Source organism: Equus quagga, chromosome 7, assembly GCF_021613505.1.
Source record: "Equus quagga isolate Etosha38 chromosome 7, UCLA_HA_Equagga_1.0, whole genome shotgun sequence".
NCBI classification, from domain to species: domain Eukaryota; kingdom Metazoa; phylum Chordata; class Mammalia; order Perissodactyla; family Equidae; genus Equus; species Equus quagga.
The window spans coordinates 22,296,315-22,313,903 of NC_060273.1; the positions used below are offsets into that span (position 1 = coordinate 22,296,315).

General features: G+C 43.7%; 1 protein-coding gene and 1 pseudogene across 1 annotated transcript; one reads left to right on the plus strand and one right to left on the minus strand.

The window, feature by feature from the left end:
• Positions 1 to 1,819: 1,819 nt before the first annotated feature.
• On the plus strand, positions 1,820 to 2,952 carry LOC124242968 (SIN3-HDAC complex-associated factor-like; annotated as a pseudogene).
• A 12,394-nt stretch (positions 2,953 to 15,346) lies between these two features.
• ZG16 (zymogen granule protein 16) lies at positions 15,347 to 16,723 on the minus strand. The gene is given in 3 exon segments (XM_046665956.1): positions 15,347 to 15,662; positions 16,366 to 16,495; positions 16,669 to 16,723. Coding segments are annotated over 3 exon segments (501 nt in total).
• Positions 16,724 to 17,589: the final 866 nt, after the last annotated feature.

The window sequence follows — 17,589 nt, forward strand, 5'->3', positions numbered from 1 at the left end:
TTGCGGCTGCAACTATTCCGCCCTTTAGGGCTTGCCTCCGGGTGCCGCAAGAAAAACTTTCCCCTGGCAGAGGACGCATGCGTGCACGTTGGCCGCCCAGCCGTTGACGTCCTGGCGTGCGTTCTGGCGCAAACTCTGACGCCCGAGGCGTTGGCGACAGTGGTTGTGAGGGGAGCTGGTGATGCTTATCCGGTTTCTTTTTCGTTTCATTTTTTTCCCCTCGGATAACTACGAATTTTGGTACAGTCAAGCCGACAGTGATCCAAGGCGCTTAATTGATTTATCCAAAAGTTTCCCTGGCCTGAATACAACTTTTTCTATTTTAGGGGCAGAAGAGCTAGCCCTGCTGGGCCAGCGGTTAAGATTCAGCGCTCTCACCGCCATGGCCCCGGTTCATTTGTGGATCAGGGAACCACACCACCCACCTGTCGGTTGTCATACTGTGACAGGTGCGGGCTGCTGGCATGCTGACAGCTCTGCGACCGGTATTTCAGATACCAGCAGGGTCGCCCATGGCGGACAGGTTTCAGCAGAGCTTCCACAGTAAAACAGACTAGAGAGAAGGACCTGGCCACCCACTTCCGACAAAATTGGCCACGAAAACCCTATGAATAGCAGGGGAGCACTGTCCGATAGAACGGAGAAGGGGAGAGGACGGCAGGGTTCTCTGTGCTGTGCACAGGGGCCAGGGGAATTGGAATCGCTTCTACGGCACTAACAAGAAGTGACGGAAGAGGTGATTATATGAATAAGGATAACGTTGTCTAGAAACAGGATTATTCTAAACGACTGGTAGTGATCTTCACTTTCTCCAGTTTCTTGCCTCAGAAGTTGCTTCGCGCGCCTGTGGGGCGGGAGTCGTTTTGTGGATTGCCGGACTTGACTTCGGTGCAGTCAACGGTGCTTTACCGTCTGGTGACTTGTGTAGGTCTGGACTACGCTGGCTGGATTGTGGACAGTCGCGTGGCACTTACCTCTTGCTGAGCCCAAAGTCACTATGTGAGGTGCAGAGGCCAAGTGACATACTTACACCCTTATGTCGCACGGCTGAACTGAGGAGACCAGCTCGGATGTTCCTTACTTTGTAACTCAACACTCGACACATCAAGAGCCACAGTTAAAGGCATGCTCGGTCTGTCACTTCGTCAGCTTCACCCACGGTCCCATGTTCTATGGGTTCAACCATCTGTTAAGTAGTTCCCTGTCCTTTCTAGAAGCTTAACCAGGAATGATCATCCCATCTTTGAGCTCCTGCTAGGGCCCTGCTTTAGACATTATATCCAACCTGTTAAAAAACAAAAAGCAAATACCAGGCTGGTGGTTCTCAAATTTTTTGGCCTTGAAATCTCTTTACGTTCTTAAAAATTGAGGCCCCAAAGATCTTTTGTTTCTATGGGTTTTATTTGTCCATATTTGCTGTACTAGAAATTAAAACATTTAAAATATTGGTTAATTCACTTAAAAATTACAGTAACAAATGCATAGAGACAGAAATAGATTAGTGGTTGCCAGGAGATGGGGAGAGGTTGGTGAATTGGCACTATTGCTAATGGGTATGGAGTTTCTTTTAGGGGAAATGGAAATGTTCTGGAATTAGTGATGATAGCTGCCCGACATAGTGAATATATTAAAAACCACTGAAATGTGTACTTAAAATGGTAAATTTTATGTTATGTGAATTATAGCTCCATTTAAAAATCTGCCAAAAAATTATAACAACAAGCCCATTACATGTAACATAAATAACATTTTAATTAAAAAAATAACAGTTTTCGTGATCTACACCTTCCTGGCCAGCGGTAGCAACTGCAAGAGACTCTCTCTCTAGACAAGGCAGTTGAGGAGGAGGGGTGGGGACTGGCCTCGGAAATGTTCTTGCACGTGGAACGCTGCATTTGGAAGACAGCTGCCTGGAAGAAAAGATGCTTGGTTTTCACAAGCCAAAGATGTCCCGAAGTATAGAGGGCTGCTGTATTTGCAGAGCTAAGTTCTCCAGTTCTTGATTCACTGATAGAAAACGCTATGACAGAGACTTACAGGGCCGCCCCGTGGCTCAGCGGTTAAGTTCGCACCTTCTGCTTTGGTGGCTCGGGGTTCGCCGGTTCGGATCCCAGGTGCGGGCATGGCACCACTTGGCACACCATGCTGTGGTAGGTGTCCCATGTATAAAGTAGAGGAAGGTGGTCATGGATGTTAGCTCAGGGCCAGTCTCCCTCAGCAAAAAGAGGAGGATTCGCACCAGTTAGCTCAGGGCTAATCTTCCTCAAAAAAAAAAAAAAAAAAGAAAAGAAAGACTGACAGAGTTGGTTTGGGTTGCATGAGACTCATTCAGTAGACATCTGTAATGCCTGTGGCCTGCTTGTGAAAAGATGGAAGGAATTGCCAGAGGATCAAAAAAACCCTGGAATCAAGTGGTAGATACAAGAACAGGACCCAGTCTAAAGATTACATTGAAACCAAAGAAAGTGAACACTCTATCTGGAAACAGGATAAAAAGCAACCATGTCAGTAAACTGCAGGAGGAATTCAAACGTCACAATTCTCATGCTCACGGTAACACCTCAAGTTCCTCCCCAGCTCACTTTCCTTGTTATAGTAACCAATTGGATGATGGCTCGGATGCAGCGATGGCTTCTGGCTTTAGCAGAACACCAGTTTTTCCTTTTTAGATCTCACATACTGGAAAAGACAGAAAATATGTTGTGGGATTATCTATAAAGGCCGTTTTGGGGAAGTCCTCATCAACACACATCTATTCAAGCCTTGCTGCAGCAATAAGAAAGCAGCTGCTGAGAAGCAGGAGGAGCAGGGGCCCGAGCCTCTGAACATCTCCACTCAGGAGTGGTGACTGAGGTGTACGTGGAAGGGGAACAAAAATGATTTAAACTTTGGTTGGGGCCAGCCCGGTGGCACAGTGGTTAAGATCTCATGTTCTGCTTTGGCAGCCCGGGGTTTGCCAGTTCAGATCCCAGGTGCCAACCTACTCACCGCTTATCAAGCCATGCTGTGGCAGGCGTCCCATGTATAAAGTAGAGGAAGTTGGGCATGGATGTTCGCTCAGGGCCAGTCTTCCTCAGCAAAAAAGAGGAGGATTGGTGGCAGATGTTAGCTCAGGGCTAATCTTCCTAAAAAAAAACCCCAAAATGATTTAAAGTTTGGAAAGAGAACAAAGCAACAAAATGACCCTCCTATTTTTAGCTTGGATACCTGCTATTTTGAATAGGTTATTTTTCCTCCAGTTCCACAAACTCTGAACCTAGTGTCTAGCTTAATAAAAGAAAAAAGTGTATGTAGTATTTAAGATGCTGAGTATTTCGTAGGAAAGCTGAATGCTGCTGTAAAGTTCTAAGTCTTTTCTTTCTTTTTTTTTTTTTAAAGATTTTATTTTTTCCTTTTTCTCCCCAAAGCCCCCTGGTACATAGTTGTATATTCTTCGTTGTGGGTCCTTCTAGTTGTGGCATGTGGGACGCTGGTTCAGCGTGGTTTGATGAGCAATGCTGTGTCCGTCCGTGCCCAGGATTCTAACCAACGAAACACTGGGCCGCCTGCAGCGGAGCGCACGAACTTAACCACTCAGCCACGGGGCCAGCCCCAAGTCTTTTCTTTTTTTAATCCTCTTCTAATGAATGAAACCAGGGGAATTTCAGGGAACAGAGATGAGATTTGTTGTATGATAAAAGTATGTAGTTCTAGTCTTTCTATATTGAGAAGCAGTGGTTGGGGCATTTTCTAAGATGGCTGGCTATCCTTATTTTCCTTCATGATAATAAATTTGTCATAACTCAGTAACATGGACTTGCCCCTAGACGTAGTTGTTAATAATTTTGAAGTATTAAGGTCTTGCCAAGGTTCTGATGATCGGAACCTATACTACTGAATATTAAGCAGGACAGACTAAGCTCTCTGGTACAAATACCTTAAAGGAGTAACTTCTAAATAGAGAAGTAACTTGTCTATATATATTGCATACAGTATCACCTCCCTCCATATTGATATTTGATAAAGATTTTAATTTATATGAAACTTCTAAGGCGGAATCAAAGCTCCTCCTGGGGAAATGTCAAGTCTTTTGGATAAGCAATCCTATATGAATAGTACCAAAGCATTACCGTATGGTAGAGAACACACTCTATTAAAAATTAGATTATCTGAAAAATAAAATGTGCAGGTCTTCAGGATGGCACACACACAAAAGGTTAGTGCTTCTTGGGGCGCATTTCTTAGAGGCCTTGCTGAGTGTATAAATAATTGACTTTTTTTCCCCAAAGAATCCATTGGAAAACTGTTAGAAGTAATCAACAACTACAGCAAAGTTGCAGGGTATAAAATCAATTTGCATAAATCAGTAGCATTTCTATACTCCAGTAATGAACCAACAGAAAAAGAACTCAAGAATACAATACCATTCACAATCGCAACAAAAAGAATAAAATACCTTGGGGTAAATTTAACCAAGGAAGTGAAGGACCTATATAATGAAAATTTCAAGGCCTTTCTGAGAGAATTGGATGATGACATAAGGAGATGGAAAGACATTCCATGTACATGGATTGGAAGAATAAACATAGTTAAAATGTCCGTTCTACCTAAAGCAATCTACAGATTCAACGCCATCCCAATCAGAATCCCAATGACATTCTTTACAGAATTAGAACAAAGAATCCTAAAATTCATATGGGACAACAAAAGACCCCGAATTTCTAAAGCAGTCCTGAGAAAAAAGAACAAAGCTGGAGGCATCACAATCCCTGACTTCAAAACATACTACAAAGCTACGTAATCAAAACAGCATGGTACTGGTACAAAAACAGGTGCACAGATCAATGGAACAGAATTGAAAGCCCAGAAATAAAACCACACATCTATGGACAGCTTATCTTTGACAAAGGAGCTGAGGGCCTACAATGGAGAAAAGAAAGTCTTTTCAACAAATGGTGCTGGGAAAACTGGAAAGCCACATGTAAAAGAATGAAAATTGACCATTCTTTTTGACCATTCACCAAAATAAACTCAAAATGGATTAAAGACCTAAAGGTGAGACCTGAAACCATAAGGCTTCTGGAAGAAAATGTAGGCAGTACACTCTTTGACATCAGTATTAAAAGGATCTTTTCGGACACCATGCCTTCTCAGAGTAGGGAAACAATAGAAAGAATAAACAAATGGGACTTCATCAGATTAAAGAGCTTCTTCAAGGCAAATGAAAACAGGATTGAAACAAAAAAAAAACCCACTAACTGGGAAAAAATATTTGCAAGTCATATAGCTGACAAAGGCTTAATATCCATAATATATAAAGAACTCTCGCAACTCAACAACAAAACATCAAACAACCCAATCAAAAAATGGGCTGGAGACATGAACAGACATTTCTCCAAAGAAGATATACTGATGGCCAATAGGCACATGAAAAGATGCTCATCATCGCTGATCATCAGGGAAATGCAAATCAAAACTACACTTAAGATATCACCTTACACCCGTTAGAATGACAAAAATATATAAAACTAACAGCAAGAAATGTTGGAGAGGTTGCGGAGAAAAAGGAACCCTCATACACTGCTGGTGGGAATGCAAACTGGTGCAGCCACTATGGAAAACAGTATGGAGATTCCTCAAAAAATAAAAAATAGAACTACCATACGATCCAGCCATCCCACTACTGGATATTTATCCAAAAAGCTTGAAGTCAGCAATCCCAAAAGTCCTATGCACCCCAATGTTTATTGCAGCACTGTTTACAATAGCCAAGACGTGGAAGCAACCTAAGTGTCCAGCAACAGACAAATGGATAAAGAAGGTGTGGTACATATATACAATGGAATACTACTCAGCTGCAAAACAGAACAAAATCATTCCATTTGCAATAACATGGATGGACCTTGAGAGAATTATGTTAAGTGAAATAAGCCAGCGAGAGAAGGATAATCTGTGTATGACTCCACTCATGTGAGGAATTTAAAATTATGGACTAAGAACAGTTTAGTGGATACCAGGGGAAAGGTGGGGTGAGGGGTGGGCACAAAGGGTGAAGTGGTGCACCTACAACATGACTGACAAACATTAATGTACAACTGAAATTTCACAAGATTGTAACCTATCAATAACTCAATAAAAAAAAATAATTGACTTTTTTTTTGTGTTACATGACTGGTGACTTCATTGAAAATCTGCACAATTCAGTTTTAGCTCTGGATTACTTCAGTTAACCTTTGTGAAGGTTTTATCTCTGTCGAGTGGATGTTTCACTAGTTTAACATATTAGGATTTGGGTTTTTCCCCCCACCCTGTATTAAAATTCTACTCAAAGAAAAGAGGTGTGTGTTAATGCTGAGTGGGTTGGTTTGGGTTTGGCTTCTTTTAATCAGGTTTTCTGAACATTGAGATGTTAGATGATAAATCCTGAACGTGGAGCTCTTCACTTCTAAAATCTTCATTAAAAGCCTGTTACTTGAACCCCCCTTCCCCCAAAAAAACCCAAAACTGTTTTCCAAAGCAAAAAAATAGAAGAGTGGCACTGTTTTACATTTTTACAAATCCGATGTCTGGCTTAAGAGTAAATAGTTTGGTTCTCATATCTGCTTCTGCATTTAGTCTGGCGTGATATCACAGCATATAGCATCTTGAAAACTCCACCATATACTTAAGAAAGGATGCAAGGGAAAAAGTCAAATGGCATCTTTGATTATTTTATTTTGAAAATTTTTATGTTTTATAATAAAAATAGTTTTGACCTTGCAGACCTCCTCGAAAGTGTTTCGGGAACCTCCAGGATTTCCTGGACCACACTCCGAGAACCCCTGACTTAGACCATTGGCAATTTGGTCTTCCCTGCACTTCAGAAAGAGCTAGTCAGGTTTTCACATTTATTGCCAGTCCCCAGATATTTGGTAAGATACCTGCCAGAGATAGTGGAAATGTGACCAGGGAACCAGGCAAAGAAAGGGTTACTGAGGATCTGATCAATAACTAACACAGTCTGTCAAATGTTTTTCAGACAGGAGTAGACTATATGTTCTGCTTTGCAGAAATCGATGTCCCTGATTTGCTGATGTTGCTATCTTGCAGAGAAATTCACACATTTGCAGCAAGATCCCATGCAAAATGCTCCAGTTCCAAGCATCCTAAAGTTACCTTAAACTCATTAGCATCTTAAATTCTCTTCCTCTGGGAGGGTCCAAGCAGCCATTTTCAGATCATGCAATGTAGGTAGTAGCGCGTTGACCTGCTACTCATGAGTGTGCCCTGAGTGAGCACAGTTGTTACATAGATGTTACAAATAAACCTGTTATGCTCTGCTCTCTTGTGTATAAAGTCTCCACTGGTCCTGAGCTGGAGGAGACACTGCATTGGGAGCTATCCCTGGTGTTCTCCACTGTTTGTGCAAGAAATAAAAGTTTTCTTCACCTATTGCTGCCTTGGTTGTGCTTTTCTGCTCCGCTCTCACCAAGAGATGAACCCATTAAGTTCAGTTACAGAAAAAGCATAGGTCAGGGAGTCAGGACTTCTAAGGTTGAATAAATGGCTTAGGTTACAGGGCTTTGGTGTCTCCATTTATATGTCCGTTTCTTCAGATGCTCAAAGGGAATAATGGTTGAATCCACTTCCTGGGTTGTTTTAAGGCTCTGCATCTGCCAGGTGGAAATTAGGGTTGTCAAGCACCTGATATTCGAAGGGACTAAGATAATTCAGTTTGCAGTTTATTGTTCTCTTGTAGTGTGCTAGCCACTGTCCTGGGCAGTGGGGATACCATGGTGAACAAGAAGACAGACATGGTCCCTGACTTCCTGAAGTTTATTTTTTGTGGGGAAAGCGGTGTGGGAGTGGGTGCTGGTGGCAAACAGTAAACAAAATTGTAAGGATAAGGTATCAAGATCTGCATCCGTCTGGTGGAAATTTGTATTGTTAAACACCTGATAATCAAAGAAAAAATGAATTTTTTTTTAACTTCCAAACTAGACCCTTAAGAAGCAAAGGGGAGCAGACAAAAGCAGAACAGAGTTTACTCCATAAAAATTGGAAAGAGACTAGTGGATGAGGCAGATGATTCTGTCCTTCAAGCTGGGAAGGTTAAATGAGGGTCATTGGGAGTGAAAGGCATACTGGCAGCGACGAACAAAAGAATGAGGCTGGAAAAGAGAGGATCAGACATGGGAGGCCAGGTGGAGAAGGAGTCCTAGGAACTCCACAGGTGGCCAGGAGGTGGGGCCAGTCTGCCTCGTGTGGACACCCTTTTCCTTCTCCTTCACTTCACATATAATTATATAAGAGCCAAAGAAGGGCACCACCCAGGGGTCCACAGGCCCTTTCCTGAAGACACTGAGGTCAGCTTTGGTGGCTGCTGTGCATGGGTGAGTTTGATGTGCTCGCTGGAATGATGAGACTTGCTATGCAGAGGTTACCTTGAGAAGACAAAAAATAGTACATTAATGTTTAAAACAAAAAATATTGTAATACCTAGAGCAAGGATTCTCCAAATGTGGTCTGGGGACCCCTGGCCTTTGCAAAGTTAAAACTATTTTCATAATAATACTAAGATGTTATTTGTCTTTTCACTCCTATTCTCTCCTGCGTGGTCCATGGAGTTTTCCAGACGCCACATGATATGTAGTGTAATAAAAGGTTGAATGCAGAACAGGCTAAACTAGTCTTTGGGGAAAAAGTCAGAAAAGTGGTTGCCTTTTGGGAGTTGGGGCAGGAAGTGACTGGGAAGGGCCCAGAGGGAGTTTTCTGGGTTGATGGTAATGTCCTTACATCTTGATAGGTGTTTGGGTTACACAGGCATATACAATTGTCAAAACTCATGGATGGAAGTGTGACATGATTTTCCAACTGTGTGATCCTCATATTGGAAGTCCTTGTTAGATTTCATTTCTAAGATGTCTTAAAATCAAGGACGTGTGACAAATGCCCAGGTTTTAACATCAGAAAAACCTGAGTTTAATCCTCACTCTGCTACATACTGTATTTGTGACTTTGGATAGGTAACAGCATTTAGCAGAGTGTTTGACACATCACGGGTTCCTAAGAAATCTTTGTCATATGACTGAATGAAGTATTGTAATTTTCCTGAGCTCTGGTTTAGTACTAAGTCAAACAAATCTTATTTTCATTTGCTCTACCAAGATTTAGAGGGTTTCTGGGTGAGGTTCCTTTTGATGTCAAATTAAAACAGAGAATAGAAAAAACAATGCTTTTTTCTTAGGTATGCTCAGTTATTAAATACTGGGGAATAGACAGGGGTGTAAGTTTGAGGAGTAGGGGACACAGTGAATTCTGACATCTGCCCTTGTGACTCATGCCACCTACAAACATATCAACTGCTTTCTGTCTTGGTGACTTCATCTGAAAAATGGGAATAATACTACTACTTTCCAACAGCATTGTTGTCACAATTAATTGAGGTAATTTTGAAGAATACCTGAACTCGTAATGGATGCTCCACACCTGTTAGTTGCCTTTTCCATTTTTCATCTCTCTCTATTGTTCTCCCTGAAATAACCCCCCCAAAACATATATGACTGCTAATGTAGTCTTCCCACCTGTAGTGATCCTTAAATATTCTCTCATATGCCCTAAGTTAATAATCGATCTATGTTTACTGTCTTTCCTCAGCACGTACAAGTCCAAATTCATGATAACACCAAGGATAGCACACTTTCATTGGCTGGATTTGAATTTATTGGGCCAAAAGCTTTCTTTAAATCCGTGAGCTGTAATCTAAGGGGAGTCTTCCATTACTTGGAGATGTGGTTTCTGTTGCCAATTGTTGTTTAGGGATTTGACCTCAGCTGTCTCCTAGATGACCGTGCTTGTCCAGCTTGAGGCTTTTACGTTCTTGGGGTCACTCAAGAGGCCTGGCCTTGTGTTCCCTTGACGTGGTTGTCTCCCTACTCCACTCTGCAGGTGAAGCTTGAGGACGCAGTACCAGCCACTATGGAGTCCACGACGATCCAAACAAGAAAGCACTCATAGTTACATCACCCAGTGAGTTTGGTGACCTCTTGTAGGTCTGAGGGGTCTTTTTGAGAGATTGCCTTTCAACACCAGGTTGTCATCAGAGGGGCTGTGGGCTTCTTCGTTGCTGGTGGGCCTTTGGGCCCTGCATTCCAGGCATGCTCCAGAGCACTCCCTACTTGGGGAGGCCTCAGACTGCAGCCATTCCAGACATGCCCCTGTTCCAGGCCATCTCTGGCTATGTGTCCAGGACCTCATTCCCCACACACCCATCACAGGTATCCCTATATAACATGCAACCCCTGGACAATGAGGGCACTTCTTTTTATGTACCACTAAATTCTCAGAACTTAGATTCCTAAGATGTGAGAGCTAAATAGGTCCTAGAGAGCATCTGACCCAAACAAGCTCACTTTACAAGTGGCTGATTGAAACTCAGAGAGATTGAGATTTGGCTGAGGTCATGTAGCTGAGGGGAGCAAAAACGTCGGTTTCCTAAGTCCTTGTGCAGTACTCTGTCAGCTCACTGTGACCTTTGATAGCTAGGTTCCCAAGATTCCTCAGCAATCCTTTTACCTGCCTTTGGTCAGCAAAACTTCACTCTGTGCCATTCTCTCGATTCCCCATTCCAGTCCTCCTACCCTCCCACCCTCCAGGTGCAACAGGGAGTTTATGTGTCAGTTCGGCTGGGCTATAGTATAGTATTCCATCAAGACTAACCTAGGTGTCGCTGTGAAGATCTTTTGTACACACGGTTACCATCTAAAAGCATCTGACTTTAAGTCAATTACATTATCCTGGATAATCTGGGTGGGCCTCATCCACTTAGTTGCAAGGCTTAAGAGCAAAGCTGATACTTCATGGTATCACCTATATGCGGACTCTAGGATCAAAAAGCTGAACTCAGAGAAACAGAGTGTACAATGGTGGTTGCCAGGGCTAGCAAGTGCAGGAAATGGGGAGATGCTGGTAAAAGGGTACAAACTTTCGATTATAAGGTAAGTTCTGATGATCCAACATATCGTATGGTGACTATAGTTGATAATACTGTATCGTATGATTGAAATTTGCCAAAAGAATAGATCTTAAGTGTTTTCGTCAAAAAATTTTTTAGACGATAACTATGTAAGATGATGCATGTGTTAATTAACTTGATTGTGGGAATCCTTTCACGATGCATACGTATATCAAATCGTCACGTTAGACACTTTAAATATGTTACAATTTTACTTGTCAATTATACCTCAATAAAGCTGGAAAACAGTTTTTCAAAAACCAAGTTACTAAAAATATAAATTTTGATAATCTAATAAATTACTTTGCAGGGAAAAACAGCCAAAACGAAGTGTCCCTGAGGAAGAAATTCTACCTGTGGACTGCAGCATCCCCTCTGGCCTGGGAGTCGCAGACTGCTGGCCTACCCTACGGATTCCAGGCCTGCCGAGCCAGTCTCCACAGATGCATGAGCCAATTCTCTGCAATAAATCTCTTTCGGTATATATGTAGGTATATCTCTTCCTGGTTCTTTCTCTGGTAGAAACTGACTGATACCGGAAAGCACTTTATTCTTTAACTGACCAAGTAAAAGTTAGGTTTTGACTCCTGCAAGTTTCAGTCCATACCCAGTCCCCACACAAACTAACCTATACCTTCACTCATCTTTGTTTTCTTTCTTTTTTTTTAAAGATTTTATTTTTTTCCTTTTTCTCCCCAAAGCCCCCCAGTACATAGTTGTATATTCTTCATTGTGGGTCCTCCTAGTTGTGGCATGTGGGACGCTGCCTCAGCGTGGTTTGATGAGCAGTGCCATGTCCGTGCCCAGGATTCGAACCAACGAAACACTGGGCCGCCTGCAGCGGAGCGCGCGAACTTAGCCACTCGGCCACGGGGCCAGGCCCATCATCTTTGTTTTCTTCCCTTCTTTTTTAATGTTTCCCACTCCAGCACCTACATAAAACATGCTCCCCAATCTCTTCTCAGTCCTTGTTCCATCAATTATCTCCTCTTTCCTGAATCTTCAGCCTCTTCTTCTACTCTAATTCCTTCTTCATCATATAAACATGCTCATGTCTGTCCTGTCTAGAAAAAAAATCCCTCCTTCCTTACATCCCCCGTAACTATGACTAACTAGCCTATTTTCTGATCTAGAGCCAAACTTCTTGAAATATTCAACTCTTGCCTGTATTTCCGCACTTCCCATTTATTTCTTAACCAGTTGCAGCCTGGCTCCAACTTCCCCCTATCCACTGAAACTTTGTCAAGATAATGAACTTCTGGTTGTCAAAGTCAAGGAAACTGAAGTCTGTACTTTCCTTGACTTAGTGGCATTAACCACTCCTTGAAATTTCTCTCTTGCCTTTGGATGCACCACTTATCATCTCCTTTATCACCCAGACCACTCCATTCTCTATTTCTTTAATTGATTTCTCTTCTTTGTACCAACCATCAAAAGTTGGTATTCCCCAGTCCTCTGACTTCAGCCTGCTTCTCGTTTTACATGCCCATAGTTTTCCTGGGTGACTTCTTCCACATGCATCACTTGAACTTCATTATTTATGTGCTGATGACTCTTGAATCTAAGCCGTATATCAAACCTGTATCAAAGCTTTATTCCCAAATATCTCTCTGCCTAGTGTTGGATCTCAACCAAGATGTACCACAGATTCATCAAAATCCAACAGATCCAAAAGGTAATTAATTTTTCCTGTTGTATTCCCCATCTCAGAGAATGTCCCTCTCTTCCCAGTTGGCCCAGCTACAGACATGGTGGTTCTAGACTCCCCTCCTTCTCTCACCCCCACACATTCAGTTAGCAAGTTCTTCTGAGTCTGCCCTCCCGCTCAAATCTCTCAAATTCTTCCCTTTTCTCTCCCCCTCACGTTACCGCCTTTGTACAGACATTTCTCATTTCTGGTCTAGAACTTGCCTCTTACCTATCTTCTTATCCTGCTTCACCTTCAGTCCATTTTCCCCACTTCCACCAGAAAAATGACTTCTTAATAAATCTTATCAATGCCCTGGGCAAAATTTTGGTGTAGTGGCTTCCTGTAGCCCATAAGACAAAGTTTAAATAGTTCAGCATGACGTTCATGGTCCCTGACTTTACATGGGGCTTCACCTTTTGCCCAATTGTGTTTTGAATTTTAGCTGTACTGACCCGCTGTAGTTTTCTTACCTTCATGCTTCTGCCTAAGCTAGGCCCTGGGCCTCGTCCTGCTCCCCTACACACACACCTATGCACCCCTTCCTTCACAAAGTCTTCCCTGACACCCCCAGAGAAAATTCCCCCTCCTTTGGGCTCCTTTAGCATCCTATGAAAAACACCTTTGGCATAGCACCAATAAAACAATTTGACTAGAGAAAAAGAACCAAATCTTCAGTAGTCTTTATATTCCCAGCACCCAGCAGAGAATGTTTTATAAACGTGTGATTAGCTCAATTAAGCAATTTTAAAACTTTATTTTTTAAGTAAAGGAAAATTTTCTTTCAATTTCTGCAGGGACCGGCCAGGTGGCGCAGCAGTTAAGTTCGCGCCCTCCGCTTTGGCGGCCCGGGGTTTGCCAGTTCAGATCCTGGGTGCAGACCTGTGCACCACTTATCTGACCATGCTGTGGCAGGCATCTCACATATAAAGTAGAGGAAGATGAGCACGGATGTTAGGTCAGGGCCAACCTTCCTCAAAAAAAAAAAAGAAAAAGAAAGAAAAGAAAGAAATCTGCAAAAGCCTAATAAGTAGACTGGACAAAAGCCAGGAATCTCACCATTAGTCTTCTTCTGCTGTGGCTGCCTCTTAGGTGCCAGTACCTTCACAGGACACAGTGTGAAACCCACTGGTTTAAAGGCCATCCTAAAGTTGACCAGATATCTGATCTGTCAAAAATCTGTCAGATTCAGCCCTAAAAAGGAATGAAGGACTGATACGTGCTACAGTGTGGATGAACTTTGAAAGCAATGTTAAATGGAAGAAGCTTGACCTAAAAGGCCACATAATTGTATTATTCCATCTATGTGAAGTGTCTGTATGAGGCAAACCCATAGAGACAGAAAGCAGATGAGTGGCTACCAGAAGCTGGGAGAGAGGAGAATGGGGAGTGACTGCTTATTGGGTAGGGGGTTCCTTTTTGAGGTGATGAAAGTATTCTGAATTAGAAAGCAGTGATTGTTGCACAGTCTGTGAATGTACTAAAAACCACTGAAATATTCCATTCCATGGAATTGATTGTTTAAGCGAAATAAAGGAATTGTTGTAAAAACAGGCTAGACGTGAGTTTGTTTCTATAATGTTAATATTTCTTTGTAAAATTACATATATGTAACTGTTATCTTTGTCTAATTGGGAAGAAATGCGACTCGGGCATTCCCTGTGATGTGAATAAATCTTTTGGGGGCAAGGAGTAATTCCCACCACTCCCACCCACCACCACTCCCACCCACCACCACTCCCACCCACCACCACTCCCACCCTCCACCACCACCAAAAAAACAACACACACAAAAAAAACTGTCAAACCTCTAGGACTGGGAACTAGAGTCCTAAGAATTATTTCCAAAGCAACTTTATATGCTTGCTGAATCTATCCAGCCACTCTAATACTTCCCCTGAACTCTAATCAACCCCTATGTTCATGGAAACCCACAATGGAAATCTCCCCCGGCCCCTTGGAATGGCCTCTTTTGAAGATGGTATTGGCAGAATAGAAGCTGTTGAGGAGGTGGTGGCTTCCTAAGGAAAGAGCCCCACTTCTGAGAGAGCTAAGCAAGGCACCAGGGCTCATGGGTAAAGCTGGGGAGGAAGTAGGCTGGGGTAATAGGCAGAGTCCTTGGCACAAACTTAAGTTAAACTTCGGGAGTCAGGTGGGTTCTGCAAAGGAACAAAGGACAATGGCCCATGCCACTCAAATACAGTGAGTGGGTTAAGGTCTCAAGAAAGTGAGGTGACAGCCTTTCGGTGGAGAGGCACTACCCCAAGGGGAGAGAAGGGGTGGAGAGTGGAACATCCGGGGTTTTGGCAAAAAGCCACCACTAGGTCTTACCCTCAGCCCCAGAACTCCACTTTGGGTAAACACTCTTAGCAGCTATCCTTGAAAAAAGAGTTGATGCAAGCTAGAATCTTAATTCCTCTTGATAAATTATGAAGAAAATCCCAGGATTTTTATACCTCTCTCCCTCTTCCATTCTTTCCCAGATTGATGTCCAACCAATAGCCGGAAATGAGATGCACACATCGACACCCAGAGTTAGGAGGTGGATCCCAGCTGCAGACACCCACATACCCACTAGCTGTGGCCATGTCCTTCTTTTAGTTTTTATTGAGCCATGCAGACAGGGTTAGTGGTAAGGGGATTCTCACACCCCCACTGCAGTGCCCCGCCTAGGAGGAGGCTGGGACTCAGCAGCTGCTGCAGTCGCTGGGGTAGACATCCCAGTGCAGGCCGATGGCATCAATGAGAGAGCCAGCTCAGCCACTGATGAATCGTAGTACAGTGTTGGGGTGCAATGGGACAGCACTGAAGCTTGTGCCTATGTCTGTCCCAAAAGACAGGTAGCAGCCCTTGTCAGTCACGAAGACCAACTTCCTCAGATACTTCTTGTACTTGCCGGACACCCGGATCACTGATTCCCCAGGGTGCAGAAAGACCTCCTCCAGGTTTCCCCCGGTGCCACCCACACGGGCACTCCACACTTTGCCATAGCGCACCTGGAGACTAGAGGCAGGGTGAGGAGGGAAGGAAGGGAGATGCTGAGTAGGGTGATCAGAATTCATGATCTCTGAGCCTACACGCTGAGACCTTCAAGTGGTGACAAGGATGACAATTTTCCTGCAGTCCCACAGTATAGGAGGGTTGGGTCAACCCTTGGAGATCGTACAGGAACTTCAACTGATTTTACCAAAAAACAAACAGGCTCATGGAAGGAAAACAACTTGCCCAGAGTCACCCAGACAGTAAGTGTCAGAGCTTGAACCTGAAGTCAAGACTCCCACTGTACCCTCACTCCCTACCTGAAAGAAGCAAAATGATTTTTTAAATGTCTGAAAGGCTCTCGTAAGGGAAGAGACTTGTTCATGCTGTCCCAAGCTGCAGATCAGAAGGATACACATTTTGGGAGAGGCATCGAGCAAAGACGTAGGCTGCCAGAGGGGGTTTAAACCTTGGGTGGGGCTAAGCCAGGCAACTTCCAGGCCCTTAAGAGTTTACGGTATATGATTTACCCAAGGTCACGCATGTTGGGAGTTGTAACGGGTTGTAGCAGTGTGGGTCTCAAATCCAAGTCCTCTAACAACTTTTCCATATCATGTTATCCCCAGGACTTGTTGATTGAAACAGATGTGACCCAAAGTGACTGAGAACTTCTCAATTTAGTGAGATCCTGGGTGTCCCCAAACCCTAGAAACTCAAAGAATCTTACCCTACGATGTATCTGTTGACTCGGATACGAAGGGCAGTGATGGGGCCGTCCAGCTGGTTGCCAGAATGGGAGAAACGCCGTCCTCCACTGCCTCCAAAGTCTCCATTGTAGGAGGAAGACCTAGCCTGAACTGAAGGAGAAAGCAGTGATTGGAGGGAGAAATCCCCAGAGAGCTCAGTTTCTCCCCACCACCCCCATTTCTCCCACAAATCAGTTCCCACCACCTCTGAAAGCCTTGGCCACCAGTAGTGCAGGAGGCTGGCTTTCCATGACCCAGTACTGGGCTCCTGGCTTCTCACTTACTGGCACTGGCAGAGGCTGATGCTCAAAGAAGGGCAAGAAGAGCAATGGTCAACATTCTGGTGCTGGAGAGGGAAGAAAGGAGAAAGTGAAGGTTTACCCTTTTTCCTCGGGTCTTCATTTACCCAGGCATCCCTGACCTCCAGTTGAGACTCAGGCTTCTCGGTCCTTCAACTCAGACCTAGCCAACCTAGCTTGGGCTTAGAAAGGATTGTCCATAGTCTCGAGTCCTATTCCTTGCAGATATTATCTTCTGTGTCCTTAACCCCTCCACCTCTCCCCAGTCTGGCTTAAGCCAACCCTCCTCCTCCGTCCCAAGTCAGAAGACCAATCCTAACTCTCTATCTGGATTAAGCTGTGTCAAGCTCTGTTTCTTCCTGGCACAAAGCAGGAAAGGAGTTTTCTAAAGAAGTGCAGGACATCTCCAAATCATAGACGTGGTTGAGTTTACCAAACCAAGAGTCTGAGCAAAACCTAACTGAAGTCTGCCTCTGGTAGATTGGCCTGGCTTTTGGGCATCTGGGGCGTAGTTTAAACTCCTAGCTTCACCCTGGTCTCAAAGGTGCTCAGAAGGAAAGAAGCATTTTAGAGATGCATCTCCAGGGATACAAAGAGGGAAGTGAAGGTGACGCAGAAGAGACTTGTAAACGTTTGTGTCCAAGCAGTTGTGGTGGAGGTAGGATAGACTGAGAAGTTGCAGAAGGAGTTGAGATCAGTTCAAGATGTTAGATCCCAGGTATTTGGTCTATTTCTCATAATTCTTTCTCCACTAACACAAATCTGGCCATATCTGCTCCCCCGAGCATCCCGGGTGCCCCAAGTCCTTCAACTGAGACCCGGGTATCTTTGTACCTAAGACTAGCTCAGATCCAGATGCTCCAGCTAGCTGACCCAGGTCTCTCCTGCTGCTCAATCCAGGCAGGC